Below are 25,256 nucleotides of genomic sequence, written 5' to 3' on the forward strand. Positions count from 1 at the left end.
AGAAGAAAAGAGGTTTAACCTTAAACTACGTAGAGGGTTCTTTATTGTAAGAGCGGCAAGGATGTGGAATTCCCTTCCCCAGGCGGTGGCCTCAGCAGGGGGGGGGGGGGGGGGGGGGGCATTGATAGTTTTAGGAAACTATTAGATAAGCACCTGAACAACCACAACATACAGGGATATACAATGTAATACTGACATATAATCACACACATAGGTTGGACTTGATGGACTTGTGTCTTTTTTTTAGCCTCATCTACTATGTAGATGCTGTTCAGAACCCCCCCCCCCAGAAATGTCTATTTCTGCTTGTGCGATTAGCTCACTGATTTATCCAGAAGTCTGCACCATAGGTGTGCGCAGCCTATTTCATTAGGGTGTGCACCCCATAGCTCAAACACACATGCCTTTCTTGGGGCAGGCAGAGAATGAATTGGAAGTGCTTTGTGTTGAGTGGCTTTGCTCATTCACAAAACTGAAGCATAATAAACACAGTTTGCTATGCTTCAGTCATGCATGGACACAGTGAGCGAGTTCATTTAGAAAAGGCGGGGGCCAGTAAATTACATATTTACTAGCCCCTTCCCCTGCTCTCCATCCTGAAACATCCCCCACCCCCTGCAACAACCAGGGGGAGAGGAGGGAAGCCAGCAGCACTGTGGGGCAAACATGGGGGGGAAGCCCAGGCAGTAGGGGGAATCGGCACCGCACGTTGGGATTACGGTGTGCCCAGGCAAATCTGGCAAACCCCCTGCACACACCTGTGGTCTGCACCAAGATGCAAGTCAGATTTTGGACATTCCCTGCAGCAAATGTTTCATTTTGGTGATGCTCCCAAAGGGAAATCACGTCTAAAGGGATTCAGACCCTGCCATTTCCCTTACTAGGACCTTGCAAGTGCAGCAGCTGCTGGATCATTATAAAGTCACTCATTCGCATTCATTGTGCACATAGACACAAACAACTTTTTCTTTAGAACAACAAAAGGTAGGAATATGCCAACAAAGTTTTTTTTCTCAACAAAAATGGAGCTACTCTTTAAGTGTTATTCTGTCCTTCAGTCATACAGAGGTGAGATTGCAGATAAAAGTATTAATCTCTATGCATCAATGCAGGTACAAACACAGGAACCCCCCCTCCTCAAGTCTGCTGTCCAGTAACATGATTTCACAGGTCCCCCTATTCTGGTGGTAAGAAGTCCTGGGTGCTCCAAGGATTTGCACTCAGGTAATGTGAGCTACTGCTGCTTTATCTGCTTTCTCTGAGAGCCCAAAGTGACTGAGTTGAATGCACCTCCAGGGGGTATGTCTATGATGTTCTGGGTTCACAGCAGTTGGTTCAATGTCATGTTGCAACATTCAACCCATAAGAGGACTGGATCACAGATCAGTACATTTTTTTACAGGGGACAGTGCCAGAGATAGGGATCATTTACAAGGACTGCCGTGCCTCTGAAAAGCAATCCACAGTTGGAATGCTTTTCAGTGGCATTTGACCTACGTTGTGGAGGCAAAAAGTCACCTCCTCACCACTGGTTCTAAGCCTGTAAATGCAGCAACGCCACTCCATAGACCGAGTGCATTGGTAGTGCCCCAAAAGACAAAACAAGGGGTTTAAATCGCTGCTGTGCTCACGAAGCACACATTGCAGCTTTGGCACGTGCACCCATAGGGTGGGCATCACAACGAGAGCTGATTTTCTGACTTTAAAGACTAACTCCACTTTACAGTCAGAAAGTCAAACAATCCCCTCTGGATGATCAATGTGCATTGCGAGGATTTTTAACAAACTTTGCTGCAGATTCCTTTGTTTCTGCTCTGAAGAAATAGTGGTCTGTTTGTCTCTTTTGCATACGGATTCTCTATAGGAGTGACTGGTTCATTATAGTCAGCTGTGTCATACTCTGTGTTCTAATGAGAAAAGATGCAGTGTTTGCATCCTTTCAGTAGAAATGAACCATTGGGCTGGCCATACACCAGTGTTTCTCAACCCCAGTCCTCAAGGCGCCCCAACAGGTCATGTTTTTTAGGCTCTTCATTATTTTGCACAGGCGATTTGATCAGTTTCACGGCCTTAGTAATTACCACAGCTCTTTCTTCTGAGGGAAATCCTGAAAACATGACCTGTTGGGGCGCCTTGAGGACTGGAGTTCAGGAACACTGCCATACACCATACAATTTTTATTTAGAGTTACCAAAACCACATAATATGGGGTCAAACCTAAACACGTTTAATTTGTATGCAATCCGGCAGGCCCTTGCACTACATAGCTGAAGGTAAATCTAAATGTATGTATAATGTTTAGCAAGCTTTAGGATTAATTACATTTTTTGTTGTATAGAATGCCCGAAATCTAACTTGTCTCTTAGTGCAGACTTCTGGGAAAATCAGTGAGACAATCACACAAGCAAGAACTTGTGGAGGCACACCGTGCACCAACGGTGTAGAGAACACCTCTAGGTTGCCATTTTGCATTGAATTTCACAGAAAAGTACAAACTGCAGATTGAACTGGAAAGGTAATTTTTAAAAATAGATTGCAATATGGCTTGTGTAGCTAATTGTATATACTATATTCATTGTATTTGCTATATTTTTAGATGAAAGTGGAGTTACACTTTAACTTTATGCATGGCAATACAGTTCAAAACTTTTATTTAAGCTGGAGTTGAGCTTCAGCATATACTAACCATATACGTGGTGGCAGTTATTCTAGTCCTCTGATTTAATATTAATAGAATACAATAGGATCTCTGCTGTAATGATCGGTAGCGGTAGGCCATGTGATCTAGGTTGCCTAGGTGAGGGGCTCAGGAACAGCCATAGCAACAAACCAAAAGAGGATAGATTCTTCAGTGATATCAGCGAGTCAAAATAAAAAACTGAATAATAAAAAGTATTGAAAATTTTTGTTCAGGTAAGGGATTAAAAAAAAAAAAAAAAAAAACAACTTACTGGATAAATAAAATTCTTGAGCGCACAATGAATTTGAAGATATATTCCAGAGCCTTCATTACTTTAAATACTTGGTCTGTGATACCGGGTTTATCTGCATTCTCCACATAGTTTTTTAGCACTTTTGTCAGTTTTCTGAAACATAGGTAAATGTAAACATTTAAAATGTTGGTCATAAGGGCAGTGAGAGCAGAAAGTAGAGAAAAGAGATCGGTACCTCAAACCAAAACTTGACAGAAAGTGATAGAAAATCAATATTTAAACAAATAACAAACAAAAAAAGGAGGTTGTGGTTGCAGCTACACTTAGACGGTCAAATGCCAAGAGATTGAGGCACCATCAAGCAGAGCTAGACCTTGCCAAAATAAAAATAATCCAAAAGAAGACTACAGAAACAAATATGGTAATTCACATTACTGACAGATAAGAAAGGGCCCCTAACCTCAGTTTTAGATACTACCACTGTAGTTGCCTTGAGTGGTTCAGGTTTGTACGAGCCTCAGTCTATCTTCATGAGGTGTGATTATTCTCTAAAAACAACAGACTTGGGTATGGCCTAGTAACAAATTATCTGCAAGGTGTATGGGGGTATATGCATATAAAAGTCCCCAGGTTGAGTACAAAGGGACCACAGGTAGCCCGGGCTAAGCTCTGGATCCCCAAACTGTGGCCCTTTGCTTGTCTTTCTGCGCCCCTATTCCTGCCAATGACACCAACACTCGGGCATAATTCCTACCATTGACACAAACAATAGGGGGCTATTCCTCTTACTGACACAAATGATGGGGCACTTATCTGGGTACTGTTCCTCCAGCGAACACCAACAATGGGGCACAAATCCTCTTACGAACACCAATAACGGGGAATTGTTACCGACGCCAAGACATTTTCTACTCCCACTGGCCACATTCCAGCTCTTCTAAAGTCTGAAGGACAACTGGCCCTTTGTCTAGAAAGTTTGGAAACCCCTTCTCTAGGTGGAAGTTTAATTTTAACATGTCTGACCAGTTTGTTTTATGTTCACACCCAACAATTACTTATTTCATCTAAACAACTGAAGACTGCGGTGCAGAATCAAAAGCTTTAGGCCCCATTAAGAAGAAAGGGAGGCTTGGGACTATTGGGTATGTTTACCAAAAGAGGCAACATACTGTCCTGAAAAACATTTAGGCATAAGATCCTGTTTAAAACATGCTGCATGCGTGTGCGCGCATTCTCCGGAAGGGCTCACTAACCCTCTTTGAGTATTAAAAGGTAAATGCAAAACAACACTTTTGCTGATTTTCATTAGGAAGGATTAAGCATCTATTTGCATGCATTAAATAGGTCAGAAATCAGTGAGGAATGTATAAACCCCAGGCATTGAGAGTTTAACAGCATTCTGAGTTGCCTTGCAGTGAGTGCACAGTGTCACTACTGATCTGATAATGTAGAGATTAAACGTACGTGTAAGCTAAGGTTGCACTGAAATGTTTCTTTATATAGGTCTCCAAGACAGGGTTGAAGTGCTGAAACTTGCGATCGGCAATCAGGCCAATAATAAATACCTGAAAAATGGGTGGGGAAAAAAAAAGGGTTACTCATTAAATATGCATACATGTAGAAGCCACATGCCACCTTTTCTCTCACACAAAGAAAATGCCTGTAGCATGGGATACACTTCTGGAAGAGAATATTTCAACAGGAAAAGTGAACAGGAATGAGACCATGGTCACAAGCCAAACAGAATTTTTCAACATTTATACATATACATTACTAAATTCATTTTTAATACCTGTTTTTAAAGAGTAGACACTAGTAAAGTACTTGCAAAGGGCTATTAGTTGTCATCATGGAAATATTAGTATACCAAGCCAGTCTCTGATTCTGTAAGTTGAGAATTCTCGCTCATAAAATAAATTGTTTATGTTCCCGATACTCTCACTACTGTCTATAGGAAGCAGGGAATGCTAGAGAAAAACAGATCTCAACAGAGAAGGTTGCGCAGCAAAAAAAAAAAAAAAAAAAAATTAAATTAAACTGTAAAGATGTTGCAGTGCTGTACTAGGGTGTACATAAAAGCCTCGAAAAAAAAAAAAAAATGAAAATAGACCAAAATAGCCTGACTAAAGGCCAGTTTTAGTGCTTGTTTACACCTAGTGCACTGCCAGTAAGGCACATTCATTTTAAATAGCTGCCATTCATTTTATTTAGCGTGCTAAATGCACATTTACCACATACAGGGGTTGGACAAAAATATGGAAAGACTACATGATTTGCAGGTGTGAAAGTGACCACATTTTCTGCGTTGAAAGAGTTAGTGATGTAATGTAAAGCTAACAGATGAGAAGCCTCACTTTCGTCATTTACTGCGTGCGCTGCTAGTAATACGAAATAATGTCAGAGTTTCAAAGAAGGCAAATTGTTGGTGCTCGATTAGCTGGCTCCTCTGACTGACGTTACCAATTTATTTGCAGTGTCGCGAGGTACATTATTAGAAGGTTATGATGGCATGTACAGTTTTTGGGGAAAAAGTAATCGGATAGGCATGAGCACAAGTGACGTGGTCAACTGACCAACAAAAGCAAAAAGGACATTGTGCAGAATTGTGAGCCGGATCGGATTCCACCATCCAACACTTATATTTGTCCGTTCCCAATAGAATTCAGGCCATCTTGGATGCCAAAGGCAGTCCAAAATCATATTAGGCAACAATTTCGTTTTTTTACCATACTTGTTCCCATAATTTTGTCCAACCCCTGTACCTGTGTTTAAATGTACCACAACGCCATGGTGTGTGTTATTGTACATTGCAGAGGGGAAAAAAAAAAAAATTTGGAAGAAGCAATGTTTCCCGTGTTGAAGCCCATGAGGTTGCCTCAACCCATTGCACCTCAAGCACTTTGAACGAAAACCGTATGGGAGAGAAAAAAAAAACAAAAAAAACAGAAGCTTTGAGTGCGGACATTCTTCTAAAAATGCCAGATGTCTGGCTGCGTTTGGATTTACTGCTTTGAGACACTTCCCACAGAAGGCATGCCAGAATGGAAAGTACCAGGGAGTGGAATAATTGCTTCCAATCTGAATATCTGTTCCAGGTCAGTGACTTCAGAGCAGACTAAAAGACACTGCATAAGTGCGACAGCCAAAGTAGTAGTAGCACACGCACAATCACTGACATTAGCATATAAAGCATAGTCTCCAGACACTATAAAAAGGCACATTCTACTCCACAGTTTTTTTGAAAGTGCACCAATCCTTTAACCACATTGTAAACATTTTTCACAGGGTGTAGAATCTATTGTTGAAAACTAGTGATAAGTAAAACACAGTTCTTTTTAGCATTACTCCATCTGACTTTTTAATGCCTTTCCTTCAATGACCTAAAAACAGAGGCAATGCTGAAAAACATATTTCTGCTTTATCTTGTACACATCTATCACTAGCATAATAGAATATGACCCGCTTCGCTATTCTGCAAACCCTAATATATCACATTTTGACCGTTTCCTACCTTATGGTAAATATAATCAGAATGCAGACAGCTCAAAACAATGGCTGTTTAATGTTAACAAAAGAAACAAGAAAAAGCAATATTTCAAATAATACTGCACTGTATTTATCATTATGTTTCCTCCGATAGAACTTACCAAGGCATCAAAGACTAATATATCATATGTTTCGGTATCAGAGTTTTCCATTATGATGTTAAACAGCGCATCCAAAGTGTCCTGCAAGAACTACAGAGAGAGATTGTGTCAACTTCATACCACATTTTGTAAATTAGAATAGTGCAAAATACTAGCTGGGAATTTTAAATTGACTGCAGATAAAAACATTTACGTTAACCGGGATCTGAAAATACTACTTTGGTTTGTTAACCACCTCAATACAGGGCACTTATACCCCCTTCTTGCCCAGACCAATTTTCAGCTTTCAGCGCTCTCACACTTTGAATGATAATTACTCAGTCATGCAACACCGTACTCATATGAAATTTGTGTCCTTTTTTTCACACAGATAAAGCTTTCTTTTGGTGGTATTTAATCACTAGTGGTTTTTTTATTTTTTGTGCTATAAAAAAAAAGACCATAAATTTTGTGGAAAAAATCCTTTTTCTTGGTTTCTCTCATAAAATTGTGCCAATTAGTAATTTGTCTTCATAAATTTTGGCCAAAATTTATACTGCTACATATCTTTGGTAAAAATAACCCAAATTAGTGTATATTATTTGGTCTTTGTGAAAGTTATAGAGTCTACAAACTATGGTGCCAATCTCTGAAAATTGATCACATCTGATCAGGCCTTTAGTACATTAGGTGAATCTCATTTCTTGAGACACTAACAAGTCAGGAAAGTACAAATACCCCCCAAATGACCCCTTTTTAGAAAGTAGACATTCCAAGCTATTAGGCTCGATTCACACCTATGCATGTTGCTTTTGAGCGTTTTTGGAGCTTTTTTTTTCATGCTTGCCACGTTTTTGAGCAGCGTTTTTGTAGCGTTTTTGCCGCGTTTTTTTTTTTTTTTTTTTTTTTTTTACAGTTTTTTTTTTTAGTTTTTTTTTTTTTTACAGTCTAAAAAAAAAATTAAAAAAAAAACGGCAAAAACGCATCAAAAACGCAGCAAAAACGCTACATAAACGGTGCACTTGCGTTTTTGATGCTTGTCCATTGAATTCTATTACATGCAAAACGCTGCATTTTGCATGAAAAAAAGTCCCTGACCCTTTCCAAAAATGCAGAGATACAAAAAGGCATTGATGTGAACATGTTCCATAGGAACCCATGTTAAAAAATTCCCATGCAAGTCTGCAAAATGCATCAAAAAACGCGCTAGTGTGAATGAAGCCTTAAGTAAGTAGCACGGTGAGTTTTTTTAAGTTGTAATTTTTCCCACAATTCTTTGCAAAATTTTTGATTTTTTTTTTTTCAACAAAGTTGTCATATCAGGTTATTTCTCACACAGCATATGCATACCATAACAATCTACAAGCATAAATGACACATCTCATTTCTCAACCACCTATTACACTTTTGAAGGCCCTGGAGCACCAGGACAATGGAATTGCCCACAAAATGACCCATTTTGAAAAGAAAACACCCCAACGTATATTCTATGAGGTATAGTGAGTCTTTTGAACGGTTCATTTTTTTCCAGAAGTTTTTGGAAAATGTGGGAAAAAAAATGAAAAAGCATTTTTTTTTTTTTTTTACACAAAGTTGTCAATTTATAAGATATTTCTAACACATAGTATGTATATAGCAAAAATTATACCCCAAAATACATTCTGCTACTCTTCCCGAGTATGGCAATACCACATGTGTGAGACTTTTACACAGCCTAGCCACATACAGAGGCCCAACATTGAAGTAGTACCTTCAGGCGTTCTAGGAGCATAAATTACACATCTCATTTCATTCCTACCTATCACACTTTTGAAGGTCCTTGAGCACCAGGACAGTGGAATTACCCACAAAATGACCCCATTTTGGAAAGCAAACACCCCATGGTATATTCTATGAGGCATGGGCTGCAGATATGTACTTGGGTAACTTGATTAGCTGCAGACAGGTACTCGGGTACTCTGATGGCCTGGTGACAGGTACTCGGGTACTCTGATGGCCTGGTGACAGGTACTCGGGTACTCTGATGGCCTGGTGACAGGTACTCGGGTACTCTGATGGCCTGGTGACAGGTACTCGGGTACTCTGATGGCCTGGTGACAGGTACTCGGGTACTCTGATGGCCTGGTGACAGGTACTCGGGTACTCTGATGGCCTGGTGACAGGTACTCGGGTACTCTGATGGCCTGGTGACAGGTACTCGGGTACTCTGATGGCCTGGTGACAGGTACTCGGGTACTCTGATGGCCTGGTGACAGGTACTCGGGTACTCTGATGGCCTGGTGACAGGTACTCGGGTACTCTGATGGCCTGGTGACAGGTACTCGGGTACTCTGATGGCCTGGTGACAGGTACTCGGGTACTCTGATGGCCTGGTGACAGGTACTCGGGTACTCTGATGGCCTGGTGACAGGTACTCGGGTACTCTGATGGCCTGGTGACAGGTACTCGGGTACTCTGATGGCCTGGTGACAGGTACTCGGGTACTCTGATGGCCTGGTGACAGGTACTCGGGTACTCTGATGGCCTGGTGACAGGTACTCGGGTACTCTGATGGCCTGGTGACAGGTACTCGGGTACTCTGATGGCCTGGTGACAGGTACTCGGGTACTCTGATGGCCTGGTGACAGGTACTCGGGTACTCTGATGGCCTGGTGACAGGTACTCGGGTACTCTGATGGCCTGGTGACAGGTACTCGGGTACTCTGATGGCCTGGTGACAGGTACTCGGGTACTCTGATGGCCTGGTGACAGGTACTCGGGTACTCTGATGGCCTGGTGACAGGTACTCGGGTACTCTGATGGCCTGGTGACAGGTACTCGGGTACTCTGATGGCCTGGTGACAGGTACTCGGGTACTCTGATGGCCTGGTGACAGGTACTCGGGTACTCTGATGGCCTGGTGACAGGTACTCGGGTACTCTGATGGCCTGGTGACAGGTACTCGGGTACTCTGATGGCCTGGTGACAGGTACTCGGGTACTCTGATGGCCTGGTGACAGGTACTCGGGTACTCTGATGGCCTGGTGACAGGTACTCGGGTACTCTGATGGCCTGGTGACAGGTACTCGGGTACTCTGATGGCCTGGTGACAGGTACTCGGGTACTCTGATGGCCTGGTGACAGGTACTCGGGTACTCTGATGGCCTGGTGACAGGTACTCGGGTACTCTGATGGCCTGGTGACAGGTACTCGGGTACTCTGATGGCCTGGTGACAGGTACTCGGGTACTCTGATGGCCTGGTGACAGGTACTCGGGTACTCTGATGGCCTGGTGACAGGTACTCGGGTACTCTGATGGCCTGGTGACAGGTACTCGGGTACTCTGATGGCCTGGTGACAGGTACTCGGGTACTCTGATGGCCTGGTGACAGGTACTCGGGTACTCTGATGGCCTGGTGACAGGTACTCGGGTACTCTGATGGCCTGGTGACAGGTACTCGGGTACTCTGATGGCCTGGTGACAGGTACTCGGGTACTCTGATGGCCTGGTGACAGGTACTCGGGTACTCTGATGGCCTGGTGACAGGTACTCGGGTACTCTGATGGCCTGGTGACAGGTACTCGGGTACTCTGATGGCCTGGTGACAGGTACTCGGGTACTCTGATGGCCTGGTGACAGGTACTCGGGTACTCTGATGGCCTGGTGACAGGTACTCGGGTACTCTGATGGCCTGGTGACAGGTACTCGGGTACTCTGATGGCCTGGTGACAGGTACTCGGGTACTCTGATGGCCTGGTGACAGGTACTCGGGTACTCTGATGGCCTGGTGACAGGTACTCGGGTACTCTGATGGCCTGGTGACAGGTACTCGGGTACTCTGATGGCCTGGTGACAGGTACTCGGGTACTCTGATGGCCTGGTGACAGGTACTCGGGTACTCTGATGGCCTGGTGACAGGTACTCGGGTACTCTGATGGCCTGGTGACAGGTACTCGGGTACTCTGATGGCCTGGTGACAGGTACTCGGGTACTCTGATGGCCTGGTGACAGGTACTCGGGTACTCTGATGGCCTGGTGACAGGTACTCGGGTACTCTGATGGCCTGGTGACAGGTACTCGGGTACTCTGATGGCCTGGTGACAGGTACTCGGGTACTCTGATGGCCTGGTGACAGGTACTCGGGTACTCTGATGGCCTGGTGACAGGTACTCGGGTACTCTGATGGCCTGGTGACAGGTACTCGGGTACTCTGATGGCCTGGTGACAGGTACTCGGGTACTCTGATGGCCTGGTGACAGGTACTCGGGTACTCTGATGGCCTGGTGACAGGTACTCGGGTACTCTGATGGCCTGGTGACAGGTACTCGGGTACTCTGATGGCCTGGTGACAGGTACTCGGGTACTCTGATGGCCTGGTGACAGGTACTCGGGTACTCTGATGGCCTGGTGACAGGTACTCGGGTACTCTGATGGCCTGGTGACAGGTACTCGGGTACTCTGATGGCCTGGTGACAGGTACTCGGGTACTCTGATGGCCTGGTGACAGGTACTCGGGTACTCTGATGGCCTGGTGACAGGTACTCGGGTACTCTGATGGCCTGGTGACAGGTACTCGGGTACTCTGATGGCCTGGTGACAGGTACTCGGGTACTCTGATGGCCTGGTGACAGGTACTCGGGTACTCTGATGGCCTGGTGACAGGTACTCGGGTACTCTGATGGCCTGGTGACAGGTACTCGGGTACTCTGATGGCCTGGTGACAGGTACTCGGGTACTCTGATGGCCTGGTGACAGGTACTCGGGTACTCTGATGGCCTGGTGACAGGTACTCGGGTACTCTGATGGCCTGGTGACAGGTACTCGGGTACTCTGATGGCCTGGTGACAGGTACTCGGGTACTCTGATGGCCTGGTGACAGGTACTCGGGTACTCTGATGGCCTGGTGACAGGTACTCGGGTACTCTGATGGCCTGGTGACAGGTACTCGGGTACTCTGATGGCCTGGTGACAGGTACTCGGGTACTCTGATGGCCTGGTGACAGGTACTCGGGTACTCTGATGGCCTGGTGACAGGTACTCGGGTACTCTGATGGCCTGGTGACAGGTACTCGGGTACTCTGATGGCCTGGTGACAGGTACTCGGGTACTCTGATGGCCTGGTGACAGGTACTCGGGTACTCTGATGGCCTGGTGACAGGTACTCGGGTACTCTGATGGCCTGGTGACAGGTACTCGGGTACTCTGATGGCCTGGTGACAGGTACTCGGGTACTCTGATGGCCTGGTGACAGGTACTCGGGTACTCTGATGGCCTGGTGACAGGTGCTCGGGTACTCTGATGGCCTACAGATAGGTACTCGGGTACTCTGATGGGCTGGCGACTGGTACTCATATGAACTGACAGGTACTCAGGTACTCATATGAACTGTGACAGGTACTCGGGTACTCTGATGGACAGTGACAGGTACTCGGGTACTCTGATGGACAGTGACAGGTACTCGGGTACTCTGATGGACAGTGACAGGTACTCGGGTACTCTGATGGACAGTGACAGGTACTCGGGTACTCTGATGGACAGTGACAGGTACTCGGGTACTCTGATGGACAGTGACAGGTACTCGGGTACTCTGATGGACAGTGACAGGTACTCGGGTACTCTGATGGACAGTGACAGGTACTCGGGTACTCTGATGGACAGTGACAGGTACTCGGGTACTCTGATGGACAGTGACAGGTACTCGGGTACTCTGATGGACAGTGACAGGTACTCGGGTACTCTGATGGACAGTGACAGGTACTCGGGTACTCTGATGGACAGTGACAGGTACTCGGGTACTCTGATGGACAGTGACAGGTACTCGGGTACTCTGATGGACAGTGACAGGTACTCGGGTACTCTGATGGACAGTGACAGGTACTCGGGTACTCTGATGGACAGTGACAGGTACTCGGGTACTCTGATGGACAGTGACAGGTACTCGGGTACTCTGATGGACAGTGACAGGTACTCGGGTACTCTGATGGACAGTGACAGGTACTCGGGTACTCTGATGGACAGTGACAGGTACTCGGGTACTCTGATGGACAGTGACAGGTACTCGGGTACTCTGATGGACAGTGACAGGTACTCGGGTACTCTGATGGACAGTGACAGGTACTCGGGTACTCTGATGGACAGTGACAGGTACTCGGGTACTCTGATGGACAGTGACAGGTACTCGGGTACTCTGATGGACAGTGACAGGTACTCGGGTACTCTGATGGACAGTGACAGGTACTCGGGTACTCTGATGGACAGTGACAGGTACTCGGGTACTCTGATGGACAGTGACAGGTACTCGGGTACTCTGATGGACAGTGACAGGTACTCGGGTACTCTGATGGACAGTGACAGGTACTCGGGTACTCTGATGGACAGTGACAGGTACTCGGGTACTCTGATGGACAGTGACAGGTACTCGGGTACTCTGATGGACAGTGACAGGTACTCGGGTACTCTGATGGACAGTGACAGGTACTCGGGTACTCTGATGGACAGTGACAGGTACTCGGGTACTCTGATGGACAGTGACAGGTACTCGGGTACTCTGATGGACAGTGACAGGTACTCGGGTACTCTGATGGACAGTGACAGGTACTCGGGTACTCTGATGGACAGTGACAGGTACTCGGGTACTCTGATGGACAGTGACAGGTACTCGGGTACTCTGATGGACAGTGACAGGTACTCGGGTACTCTGATGGACAGTGACAGGTACTCGGGTACTCTGATGGACAGTGACAGGTACTCGGGTACTCTGATGGACAGTGACAGGTACTCGGGTACTCTGATGGACAGTGACAGGTACTCGGGTACTCTGATGGACAGTGACAGGTACTCGGGTACTCTGATGGACAGTGACAGGTACTCGGGTACTCTGATGGACAGTGACAGGTACTCGGGTACTCTGATGGACAGTGACAGGTACTCGGGTACTCTGATGGACAGTGACAGGTACTCGGGTACTCTGATGGACAGTGACAGGTACTCGGGTACTCTGATGGACAGTGACAGGTACTCGGGTACTCTGATGGACAGCGACAGGTACTCGGGTACTCTGATGGACAGTGACAGGTACTCGGGTACTCTGATGGACAGCGACAGGTACTCGGGTACTCTGATGGACAGTGACAGGTACTCGGGTACTCTGATGGACAGTGACAGGTACTCGGGTACTCTGATGGACAGTGACAGGTACTCGGGTACTCTGATGGACAGTGACAGGTACTCGGGTACTCTGATGGACAGTGACAGGTACTCGGGTACTCTGATGGACAGTGACAGGTACTCGGGTACTCTGATGGACTGTGACAGGTACTCGGATGAACTGTGACAGGTACTCGGATGAACTGTGACAGGCACTCAGGTACTAATGTTAGCCCAATTTCTTTGTATAATGGGAAAGATGACGTTACACCAAGTAAATAGATACCCAACATGTCACGCTTTAAAACTGCGCACACTTGTGGAATGGCGCCAAACTTCAGTACTTATAAATCTACATAGGAGATGCTTTAACATTTTTTACAGGTTACATGTTTACAGTTACAGAGGAGGTCTAGTGCTAGAATTATTGCTCTCGCTCGAACGATCGCAACGTATGTAACCTGTGTGCATCTGGCTCGGATACTAGCCAGTGCTTCACCAGCCACTGACCTCACCGCACATCCCTGTTGTAGGAGTGGACCATAAGAACAGAGGGGAGGGATCTGTATCACTAAAGCCACTTTCACTTTGCCGCGCTGCGGTTTGACACAACGCAGTGCACCTGCGGGTTTTGTGCAGGTTACCCACGGTTTGCCACTAACTTCTATTATATCCCTTGTTTTTGGCGCATTTGCTGAAAGAGCACCAAAGATGCAGCATGCAGGACTTCTGATGCCTTTAATGTACTCTAAGGCTCCATTCACACTAGCGTGTTTTTTGATGCATTTTGCAGACATGCATGGGAATTTTTTAACATGGGTTCCTATGGAACATGTTCACATCAATGCCTTTTTGTATTTCTGCGTTTTTGGAAAGGGTCCGGGACTTTTTTTCATGCAAAAAGCAGCGTTTTGCATGTAATGGAAGTCAATGGCCAAGCATCAAAAACGCAAGTGCACCGTTTTTGCAGCGTTTTTGCCTTTTTTTTAATTTCTTTTTAGGACTGTATACAGTAAAAAAAAAAAAAAAAAAACGCAAAACGCGGCAAAAACACCGCAAAAACGCATCAAAAACGCTACAAAACCGCTGCTCAAAAACGTGGCAAGCATGAAAAAAAAACCTCCAAAAACGCTCAAAAGCAACATGCATAGGTGTCCCTAAATGAGGGATTTTATACTCCACTTTTTTAATTATACAATAAGGGGCACAGGATGAAATAGTCCAACTGAGGGGTGGGTGACACAGCAGACAAAAGACAATCAGGCTGCCTGACAAACCCTACAACCAAAGCCAGTATCTGGCCACAACATGCGCCTGGTAAAATTGAGAAAAAGATGCCGATTGTGAAAGCTCAAGCTGCACTAACTGATCAGATGGCGTGCACTTTGACAAAGAAAGGTGAAACCCTGCCCTTGAGGCTTTTGACTCTACCTGGCGATAATGAAAGGTAAAGCAGATTATCCCCTACAGGAACCTTCATTGCAAACAAAGGGCTCGTTAACACGAGCTTCACCCTCTGAGGAACGATTGTCAGCAGATTGCTTTTTATAGGGCATTTGACAGGAGGCAGGGCTGAGTTATGTTGCCTCCTCACTGCCCATTTTAACCTCAAAAAAAGGCACACTACAACCACGTGCATTGTAGATGTTAGTCAGCTTATCAAACTCTATTTGTCATAGGGAATGACAAACAAAGGTTGCTGAAAGAGCTGTAGCTGTGAGAGATTTGAATAGTTCATATCACAGAGACAATGGATTCATAACAGAGATATCTTGGCTAAGGTGAAAGGAAAGAAAGGGTCCCTTGGCCTCAAAACAACTAGTCTTTATGGCCGATTCACTAAAACTGGAGTGTGCAAAATCTGATGCAGCTGTGCAAGGTAGCCAATCAGCTTCTAACTTCAACTTATTCAATTGAGCTTTGACAAAAAAAACCTAGAAGCTGATTGGTTTCTATGCAGAACTGCACCAGACTTTGCACTCTCCAAGTTTTAATAAATCTTACCCCTTTCTGTAGGACAATAAAGGGCTCTTTACAAGTTATTGCCACCAACTCAGCCTCTCCTCACAGAAGTGATATGAGAAAGGCAACCTTGTAATTAGGAGTAGATAGAGGAATAACCCTTGTAGGTTTAAAGGGCATATATACAGAAACGCGATGGGCTGTTTCTCAAAAAGTAATGCAAGTGAAAACCATTTGAATATAAAGCATGATGAACATTGACACACATACAATATTAAGTGCAAATCCAAAAAAGTGATAATGTGAAAGAAGCAGTCAAGTGTTATCTTCAATGCCACAATAAATGCTTCAGTGTTCCATCTGTGCCAGAAAAATATGCTTCAGAGCTCCAGCACTTACACCCACAGCTTATTACCAGAAGCTTAGACCTCCAGCAAGAGAGTTCTAAGAAACCACACAGATCCCTGATGGATGGATCTCTCCCTCACCAGGTTCCCCAATGGTAATTTCTAGCAATGTTCAGCATCCCACAGGAAGTAAATATAAGAGGAACTCCATAGTGCAGTAAATCAGCATATCATTTTATACAGGTAAAGACAGGTACCTACAAACACAAACTCAGACAGATCACAAAAGCACCGCTCAATCTTGTGGGATGATGATGTTCCACCCAATGAGCTTTGTCACAAGAGACATCATCTGGCGAACTCCAGGCACATACATTTTAAATAACTTCCTCAGTGGCCACAAATGATATAAATCCACTTTGTGTACACCAAATGAGTTTGTAAACTCCGACATTACCTTGTAAATTAGAAATGACATTATCACTTATGTGCTGTACATAGCCTGTGCAGACAGCAAAACTGTAGAAGGGCCCCAGCAATGCCACCCACTACAGGCTGCCTGCAGAAAACTACAGGAGGGGGCAAAAACAAGACGAATCTCTCCCTGCGAGAGCAGAAGTGACCAGTGTTTTATACTGGAAGCTCCTGCACAGAGGCAAATTTTCACACTGGATCACTGCACAGATCTGGAAGAAATACACAACGCACACCAAGATTACAGTAAGAATACATGTGTCCTCTTGAATTTAGGAAATATTTATTTATTTAGCTTGAAGTTCAGCTTTAATGTAAGCCACGGTCTTGGAATTGTCCAACAAAATCTTGGTCACATGATTCTGCAGTCGAACAGCCCAGAAGGGATAACTGAATCACTAAGCCCCAGAGCATTCAGAATATGTGACATCCAAAGAAAAAGCCTGCTTTTCCCTAGCTGCCAGAATGTTGAGTTGCAATGATATGGACTGTAAATGGGATAAAGAACGGCTTTGAAAGAGGCCACGGCTAGACACAGAATTCTCATGCAGAGGGCTGGGTGGCTTCTGGACTGTATATACTATAATAATATTTAGCTTCAGTGTAGAGCTTACCAGTGAGCTGAGTCTGTGTCAGATATGAAGTTTAAGGGTTTTTTTGGCCCATGTTTACTGAAGTAAAAGAAAAAAAACAGTCCATCCAGGATTCCCACGCAGGGGTTTCAACTTCAAAGCAATAATAAAATACCAAGCCACCTGGCTCTCTGGTCAGCACTGCTGTTCAGGCATTGACCTCGATCCTCTTGACCCTGTAACAGTGTCCCTGTTTGGTACCCACTCTGTACCTCTGGCGACACTCTTACAGCTTCCTGGCTCCTACAGCCCACTGGCTTGGGGCCTCCGTCTGCTCTGTTAGATTGTCCTGTGCCAACAGACACACTTCTCGGGAAGGTAGAGCCCAGAACCCTGGTCCTGGCTCTGCTATAAGCCCAGGACCCACCTGCACAATCAACAAGCCAGACTCCTGGCTGCTTCCAAAACCCGGTCCCAGGATGGGAGATTCCATCCCACCCAGATCGCTATGAAATCTCCAGGCTCCAGGTCCCCAACTGGATTTTACCAACCAAAGAGGAAACTGATAAAACAGTTTCCTCCAAATTAAATAATCCTCCTGGAGCCTCTCAACTTGCCTATTTGAGAACCCTGGGCAACAATCACTAGGACAGGGATCTGTACTGTCACAATACTGAACATGGGAGTGGAGAGTCTGGAGTTTGTCCAGGGTAAGAGATACCCTGGAGGGGGCCATATTTAGGATTAGGCCAAACAATTTAGGATCCAATGGAACCTCTGTAGGGCCAAGGCTGTTGGACACTGGCTGATAAAGTCATTCAGATATTCCACTATGGGGGTTTCTCAGGGAGCGAGGTAGAGTAAGAACATGGGCCAGCATCTTGGTGAATACCCAAGGTCTAGAGGACAAACCAAAAGAGAAGGGTGAAAAGAATGGTGGAAGGGTGGAAGTAGGCAACTTTAATTTTCACAGAGTCCAGGAAGGCTCCGAGATGGAGGGAAGCAATGACTGAACCTATAGATTCAATAACAGAAAGTGTTTAGAACTTTTAGATCCAGTATACTACCTTGGGAATGAAGGACAGGTTTGAGTAGAAACTCTGAAACTGTTCTTCTCCAGAACAATGGCCTTGACCTCTAAAAGGAGATTCATGCCAGAAGGAAAGGTGCACCAGGCATAGCTGAGACGTTGAAAGGCAGCATGAAGTGGGGCAGAGGCAAGTTGAAAATTGTAGCTAGTAGCTCCTGGATACCATGTCATAGACCAAGAGCATACAATGTCCTGGGTACAGGCAGCTGTAAAGGCTTGCAGTAACTTAGCCTGGATTCAGAAGCCTGGAGGAAACAAAAAGTACTTATACAAACCTCTAAAAGGTAGAAGGTTTCCCAGGCTGAGGTTATTCCACCTTGCTGGGGCAAAAGGGCTTTCTTCTCTTCTTCTGTGTTATCCTTATCAAAGTTAGCCAGGAATGTACCAAGAGGCATTCCCCATCGAAGGACATATGCAATAAGCATTCCACGTCCCGGTGTCCCACAAACCAACATTCAATTTGAAGGGTTCGCCACAATTGTATAGATAGGAGACACCTAGATATTAGACGTTTATTATCCACCAGCTGTGGCAACACTGGTGTAAGGGAGGACTGAAGAATGAAATAGGATAGATTCAGAAAGACTGGACATATCCTGGGTTTGATCCCTTAGGAGATGTCCAAGGTCTGGGAGCTAAGCCTGGCTGCCATAAGAAGCTGCAGGGAGAGGTCTGTTATAGAGAAGAAATCCTTAACACTGGGCAGTCCTGCACAGGGACAGTAAGACAAATTGCTAAAATTACTGCTTTATAAGGAGCTGCTTCTTAACAGGGTATCGCTGTGCAAAGCAACGTTGAGGAGTAAACAATAAATATGGGGTTTTTCCTTAGAGAACCCTGGTTGAGAACTTTAGATAGCAGAGACAAATTGCGCCAGGCCTAGACATGTGCAGAATGTGTCAATAAAGACAAAAAAAGTACCTTAAGCTATGTTAAGTCATGAGTTATGTCTGGAAATTGAACCTCCCCATGTAACAACTCATATAGAGGGATCGGGTCCTTTCATCATCCTCAGCTGAATGGGCAGATACAGCTGGAGTTATGTAAGGGTTCAGAACTATGCTGGCGATGCCTACGTTCTGATTCAGCCATCATGGTAATGATTTTTCCCACCATTCTGATATAGCTGCAGAAATGTCCTCCCTGGATAAGACAGAGGAGGGTGCCATGCCTAAGAGCATGTAGACTGTAGCAGGGGACAGTTATCTGGGCTAGCAGTGATAAAACCTTCAGGAAGGCTGCTAACTGCTATAAAAAACAGTCCGAGGATTGTAAGCTGGAAAGGCCCATAGGGCCACTACCCATGTGCTCAGGTCAACCCTGTCTAGGGAGGCACAGGCTCCATAGAGTATGGGGAGTGTCCCAAAAACTCTGTGGCAATGGTCTGAATGGGCCCTGCGGCTGACAGATGGTTCAGTAATAAAAAGAACCTATGCAGCAGGCCTAGTATGCACAGACAATCTTCTCTTCCACTCCCTAAGGATTCTACCAGACAGTTGCACTATGGCCCTGGATCTGTAAAGCACTCTGCGGCTACCTCACACATTGCACTTTGGTACCTTGGCCAGCACTTTCAGAAGAGTCCAGTGCCTAAACAAACTACAGGCCGGCTAAGTTTCTTCCTCCTGTAGAATCCAGGTACAGACTCCATGACAATGAATAGGATCAGCAGAACCCAAATTCGGAAAAATTACTCCCTTCTGGTTTTCCAGCAACTAAAGAAACTTGCTAGATTAAAAAACTATTTGATAAACGAAAAGGTTTTGCTTCCCTCAGAGGAGAAAAGAAGTCCACTCCCCTAGGACACTAGCAAAAAACTGAGGCAGGCTGTGAATGGGAGGGATTATACTGGGCTGTCTTTGAAGTTTTGTTTGCCAACGAGGGAGCAGCTCAAGCTTATAAAGTGTACCTAAAATATTCTGTATGAGTATGTTGATGTGTCTACTTTATGCAAGCAGCACTGCTTTGACTGAATTGATGAATCTGTGACCACGATCAATTTTTCAGGAGCAATTTAAGAGAGCATACAGAGATAAGACAGCAGATCTTCACTTTTTTGAGTTTCAGATACATTTTAAGAAACATATTCTGTACATTACAATAATGTCATTGAACTACACATCATATATTACAGTAACTAGTGGAGGCCTTGCTTCAGGCCAGGGTCTCCCTAAGGCTTCTTGCAAGAGATGCTTTCAAAGAAATTACCTATTATTTATCAAATGGGAGACATACCACATAGCAAAAAAGAGCTGAAGTATAGACAAAGGTGAAAAAAGTGGGAATTACCTTAACAACTTCTCCTCCATCAACATTCATTAACTGGCATAAATTCTGCTGCAGTAAGTTTGTATTAGATCGCCACTTTAAGAGACCCAACAAATCCACTAAAAGAAAAGAAAACATGTTTTACTTAGCAAAGCGTTAAAATTGTTAAAAACGGACCTGCATTTTAACATTCAGTCTGAATTAAAATTGTGCTGGTTTTCTTGTCAAATTAAAAAGTCTTTTGTTGCTTATTAACAACTCCTTTTAAAAAAATCTGTCTTGTGACAAAGGCTGCCATTGCTGAGCTCTCCTAAAAATGCTAGCTGCTTGGCTGTCATGGCTTCAAAACGTCCGAGTCAATCACCCACAATAATTATGCAAATTAGAGCCTGTGACTTTATTTATTGGCATACTTGTTCTAGATCAGTTACCCAAAGTACAGGCAACCAGCATTTTCAGAAAGGGGTCATCACTTTCATTCTCCATATTTTGCTCATGACAGGTTTCTATTAACAATGGGATTCTGTTATTTTTCCGGTCTATATTGCCATTCATGTTTTTGTGTCAGCTCATTTCATTGCATTACAACCGTTATAAAAGTTAGCATCCTCCAGCTACAGTCCATTGGTAGACCCAAAGGTTATTCTTCCAGGCTAAATTAGGATATGACTCCTGCTTGTAGTCTCTCCTCACAGTGACAGAGAGGAACTTGCCTTCATCATCACCCCCAAACAGAAGCTACATCCACATCCCACAGTCATTGTTATCTAAATTTTTTTGGTGCTCCAAGTTCAGCCTTTTAGGCTTGACATCTAATATGAACAACCAGGATAGCAAGACAACTAAATATGTGAAAATTCTTCTGTGATAGAGTTGCATTTTGCCTTTCAAAGGGACACTGTACTATCAGTTTCAATGATTGGACTATGATACCAGATTTGACTTGAAGGTGTTACCGCATATCAATTCTGAAATCCTAGTCGCAAAAAAATGGGAGAGGAGGTAAAATGTGGACACATACTGTATTATACTCTGGAAGACCTCTTATGTAAAAATCTGCAATTTAGTCAAAACCCAACATTACAGCAGGCAGATAGACCACAAGATCTTCCTACACAAAGCCCCACTTACCGTTCTGTGTGAGTTTAGTTGAACAGACCAGGGTGGATATTTGGAAGGAGTCTTTGCTGATGGTACAGCAGCCCAAATTCTGCATGCTCTTCCCAATAGATGCGTGTCCTTTCTCCTCCAGTTCGATCTTGGTTGCAGGGAGGCCGAGGTATGTTGATGCATCTTCAAGCTTCTTTGCCTCTGCCTTTTTGCAAAAAGAAAAAGAAAATCATTATGTGCAATTTGGAAATGAAATGCAGATACATAAATATCCAGACTAAAACGCAGTTAAGCCTCTTAGGTCAAAACTGAACACACAGGCCGTTTTTCACAAAGCTTAAGCAGTAGGAAATGGCTAATTATAAAATGTTCTTTAAAAAGCAGAACATTTATTAAGGGAACAAGAGATCTTCAAAAACATAAACAAATAACTTATGCACAGTGAAAGGCAGCCAGCATACCTCCATTTCTAAGACTAATGCCCTTAATTGCAACAATAATTTAATTCCCAAGTTGTGATTCATGTATTTGTTCTACCAATCAGAGATATCCAATTAAATGTTACAATAATTTCCAATAATTCTGAACAACAACTACTATGATAAACACATGTGGAAATCACAAATCTCAAACCTATTTTCTATATTAAGCAGAGATTATTTTTTATGTAAATGGGTTTCTCTGCAGAGTGGTAAGAAATACATTAAAAAGAATTCTCTGCAGACTTTTCCTGAGTGCCAAGTATGGGGCTGGCATTTTGGTCTGCAGCTTGAGGGGTCAAAGACAACCGGTACACAAACCTCACCGAGAGGAATGCATCTTTATTTTAGTCTGATTCAAAGATCTTCCTTTGTAATGGTACATACACTTGGTTCTTCCAGTAGTGAAGGTGTACTACATTTGCATTTATCTACAGCCTACTCGATTATAAACCCTCATACCATTTTCCCACAACCTAGGCAAACCAGCACAGGGGAGTATATATGTGGCGGGCTCAACCACTTCATTGTAGAGGATACCAACCTCTTCCACCATGTAACATGCCTACAGCTGCTTATATACAAAGTAGAACAAGTATGACACGGAAACTTGCTGTGGACCGAGATTTCCCTGGGAGTAGAGCTGCACAATTCTGGCAAAAATGAGAATCACGATTTTTTTGCTTAGAATAAAAAGATCACAATTCTCTCACGATTCTCGTGACGTAAAATCTTTCACATTATACAAAAAAAAAATTGGGCTAACTTTACTGGTTGTTTTTATTTAATTTGTTAATTGCATTTGAAAGACCGCTGCGCAAATACAGTGTGACATAAAATATTGCAACAACCACCATTTTATTCTCTAGGGTCTCTACTAAAAAAATGATTATATATATGTTTGGGGGTTCTAAGTCATTTTCTAGCAAAAAAAAAATGATTTTAACTTGAAACCAACAAATGTCAGAAAAAGGTTTAGTGTTTAAGTGGTTAAACTTTCTTAATTTACACACAAAGTCTTTTCCATTGACAAACTGTTACAATGTTTAGACTTAGTTCAACTGATAAAGAATGTTCTGATTCTTGGCAGACTGCCCAGATTTTTTCTTCCTTTGACGGCTGTGGCTTCAGAAGAGCAGAGAGAATTCTTTGCATAGCAAGAATCATAAAACACTTATCAAGATTGCAACGGGGAAAAAATCGTGATAACGATTCTTGACGATTAATCGTGCAGCTCTACCTGGGAGAATTCCTCTGAGTTCTGGACTTTTGTTATTAACTGCTACTACTCAGCTATTTACAATTCAGAATACTTTATTAATCCCAAAGAGAAATATATGCACGGTGTATAGAAAACACGTCACTAAAAACACAAAACATGTGGCTACACCGCAAAGCAAATACCTGGTGGCGCATATACATCACCCCGTCTTTTTAGCACCATGAGAGACCAGAAACCCAAGGAGCAGTAGTATACAAATTTCGACACCTCCTTATAATGTCCAGATGTTGCTCGCCCCTACTGACTCTCCCTATTGGCAATCTTACTACAAACCAAAAGACAGATGCTTCAAACTGAGAACCCCCATTTTGAAGCAGATTGTCATGTGTAACACAGTTAGTTCTAATTTCAGTATTAATGTATCCTTGTGAATTTCCCTATGTGTAATAGGATGATCCTTGTCAAATTAAAAAAAAAAAAATATATATATATATATATATATATATATATATATATATATATATATATATATATATATATATATATATATATATATATATATATATATATATATATATATATATATATATATATATATATATATATATATATATACACATATACACACACACACACACACATCTCAAGTTATGGCTTTCTTCAAACATCCTTCCATAAACATGTGGTGTTTCAATGAGAGAAAATTCAGTCAAACGATCTTACTATCTACATCTATTTTTTAATGAGGGAACTTGCATTACCTTGTAAACAATGAGATCGTGCTCTCCATCTCTTAGTGTTGTTCCATCATATCTGATTAGCTTCACAAATGCTACAGCAAATATCTTCTCTGACTTGTCTTTAGCTGTGGAAGAAAACATAACATACTTGAATGCCTTGTATGAATGTTGTTTGAGCCTGAGGAAGTGCTGGCCAAGCTTTATGTAGTTACTATTTTTTGTTTATCATGCTGGAACAAAGTAACTCGTTCTTTTGGTTATAGCATCTAGGGACTTGTGAATAGCAGTGGGTCTCTGTGTGTACCACTGATTTGTAAAATACAAGAAACCTGATGTGTGCTTATGACCAGAAAAGAGTCTGCTGCTTCAACAGCAAGTTGCTGAATCAACAGGCTGTTGGTACTTTATTGATATTTTCAAAGAAGAGGATCGGTAATGAAAGTGGGTGTTGTGATACCTGTATGGATTTTCAGAATGATTGCTTACAATAATTTTCAACAAACTGGGAAAAAAAAAAACACCATTCCCTCTCAGGGCAGCTCTTTCACTGCATGTGCAGCCAAATCTGATTACTAGGACACCTCAGATGTCTACTAATTGTCATTCAGGATGCTACTGAATAGTACTCTGTGTCTATGGAGGTGACACAAAGTAGACTCAAAGTAAATGATAGAGAACACATACCATGGTGAGGTGCAACAATGGCAGCCACTATGAAAAATCCGATCAAGTGCTAGAGGGCTAGTATATACCCAAGCTGGCCATAGAAGGATTGAAATTTGGCCAGTTCAGCAGGGATGGGCCAAATTTTGATCCATCTATGGCCATTCCCATGTGACAGAAATTGATCTAACGATCGACCTCTATTGAAAATAAACATTGGAAAGTTTGCATTCGATCAGCAGCTGCAGCGTTGATCAGTGTATTCTGACAGTGGAGGAGTCTCTGCTGTCATAATACAATAGCACAGCAAGAAAGATTCCTCCATCTACTTCACTTGTGTGGAAGGGGGGGGACTTTTTTTTTTTTTTCCGGTCGGTCCACTGGCAAAGAAACATGACCCATCTATGGGATGCCTTAGGGTTTGTTTAAACTATAAATCCTTCCAAACATTTTGCAGCTGCCAGAATCATGCACTTGTATTTTTTTGGGTATGGTTACCCTCAAAAGGCAGCTTGTACTTGTAAGACTAGATGTCCAAAGCACCCAGAGACCAGGACCTCTGCGTTGCAGAAAAGCGCAGGATGTGGTGGAGGAATTCTGTCTGATTGCTGAGACAAGGTGGGGGGGGGGGGGGGGCTGCAGGA

The 25,256-nt window shown here is 43.7% G+C and overlaps 1 protein-coding gene across 1 annotated transcript in view; it reads right to left on the reverse strand.

The window, feature by feature from the left end:
- DOCK1 (dedicator of cytokinesis 1) overlaps positions 1–25,256 on the reverse strand; it is a gene marked incomplete in the record, with an annotated part of 633,434 nt that overhangs the window by 381,169 nt on the left and 227,009 nt on the right. The window contains 6 exon segments of the mRNA XM_073595735.1: positions 2,952–3,086; positions 4,398–4,498; positions 6,581–6,670; positions 20,420–20,517; positions 21,530–21,713; positions 23,971–24,074. Coding sequence (XP_073451836.1) covers positions 2,952–3,086; positions 4,398–4,498; positions 6,581–6,670; positions 20,420–20,517; positions 21,530–21,713; positions 23,971–24,074 — 712 coding nt within the window.

This window comes from Aquarana catesbeiana, linkage group LG08 (assembly GCF_042186555.1).
Source record: "Aquarana catesbeiana isolate 2022-GZ linkage group LG08, ASM4218655v1, whole genome shotgun sequence".
Classification (NCBI taxonomy): domain Eukaryota; kingdom Metazoa; phylum Chordata; class Amphibia; order Anura; family Ranidae; genus Aquarana; species Aquarana catesbeiana.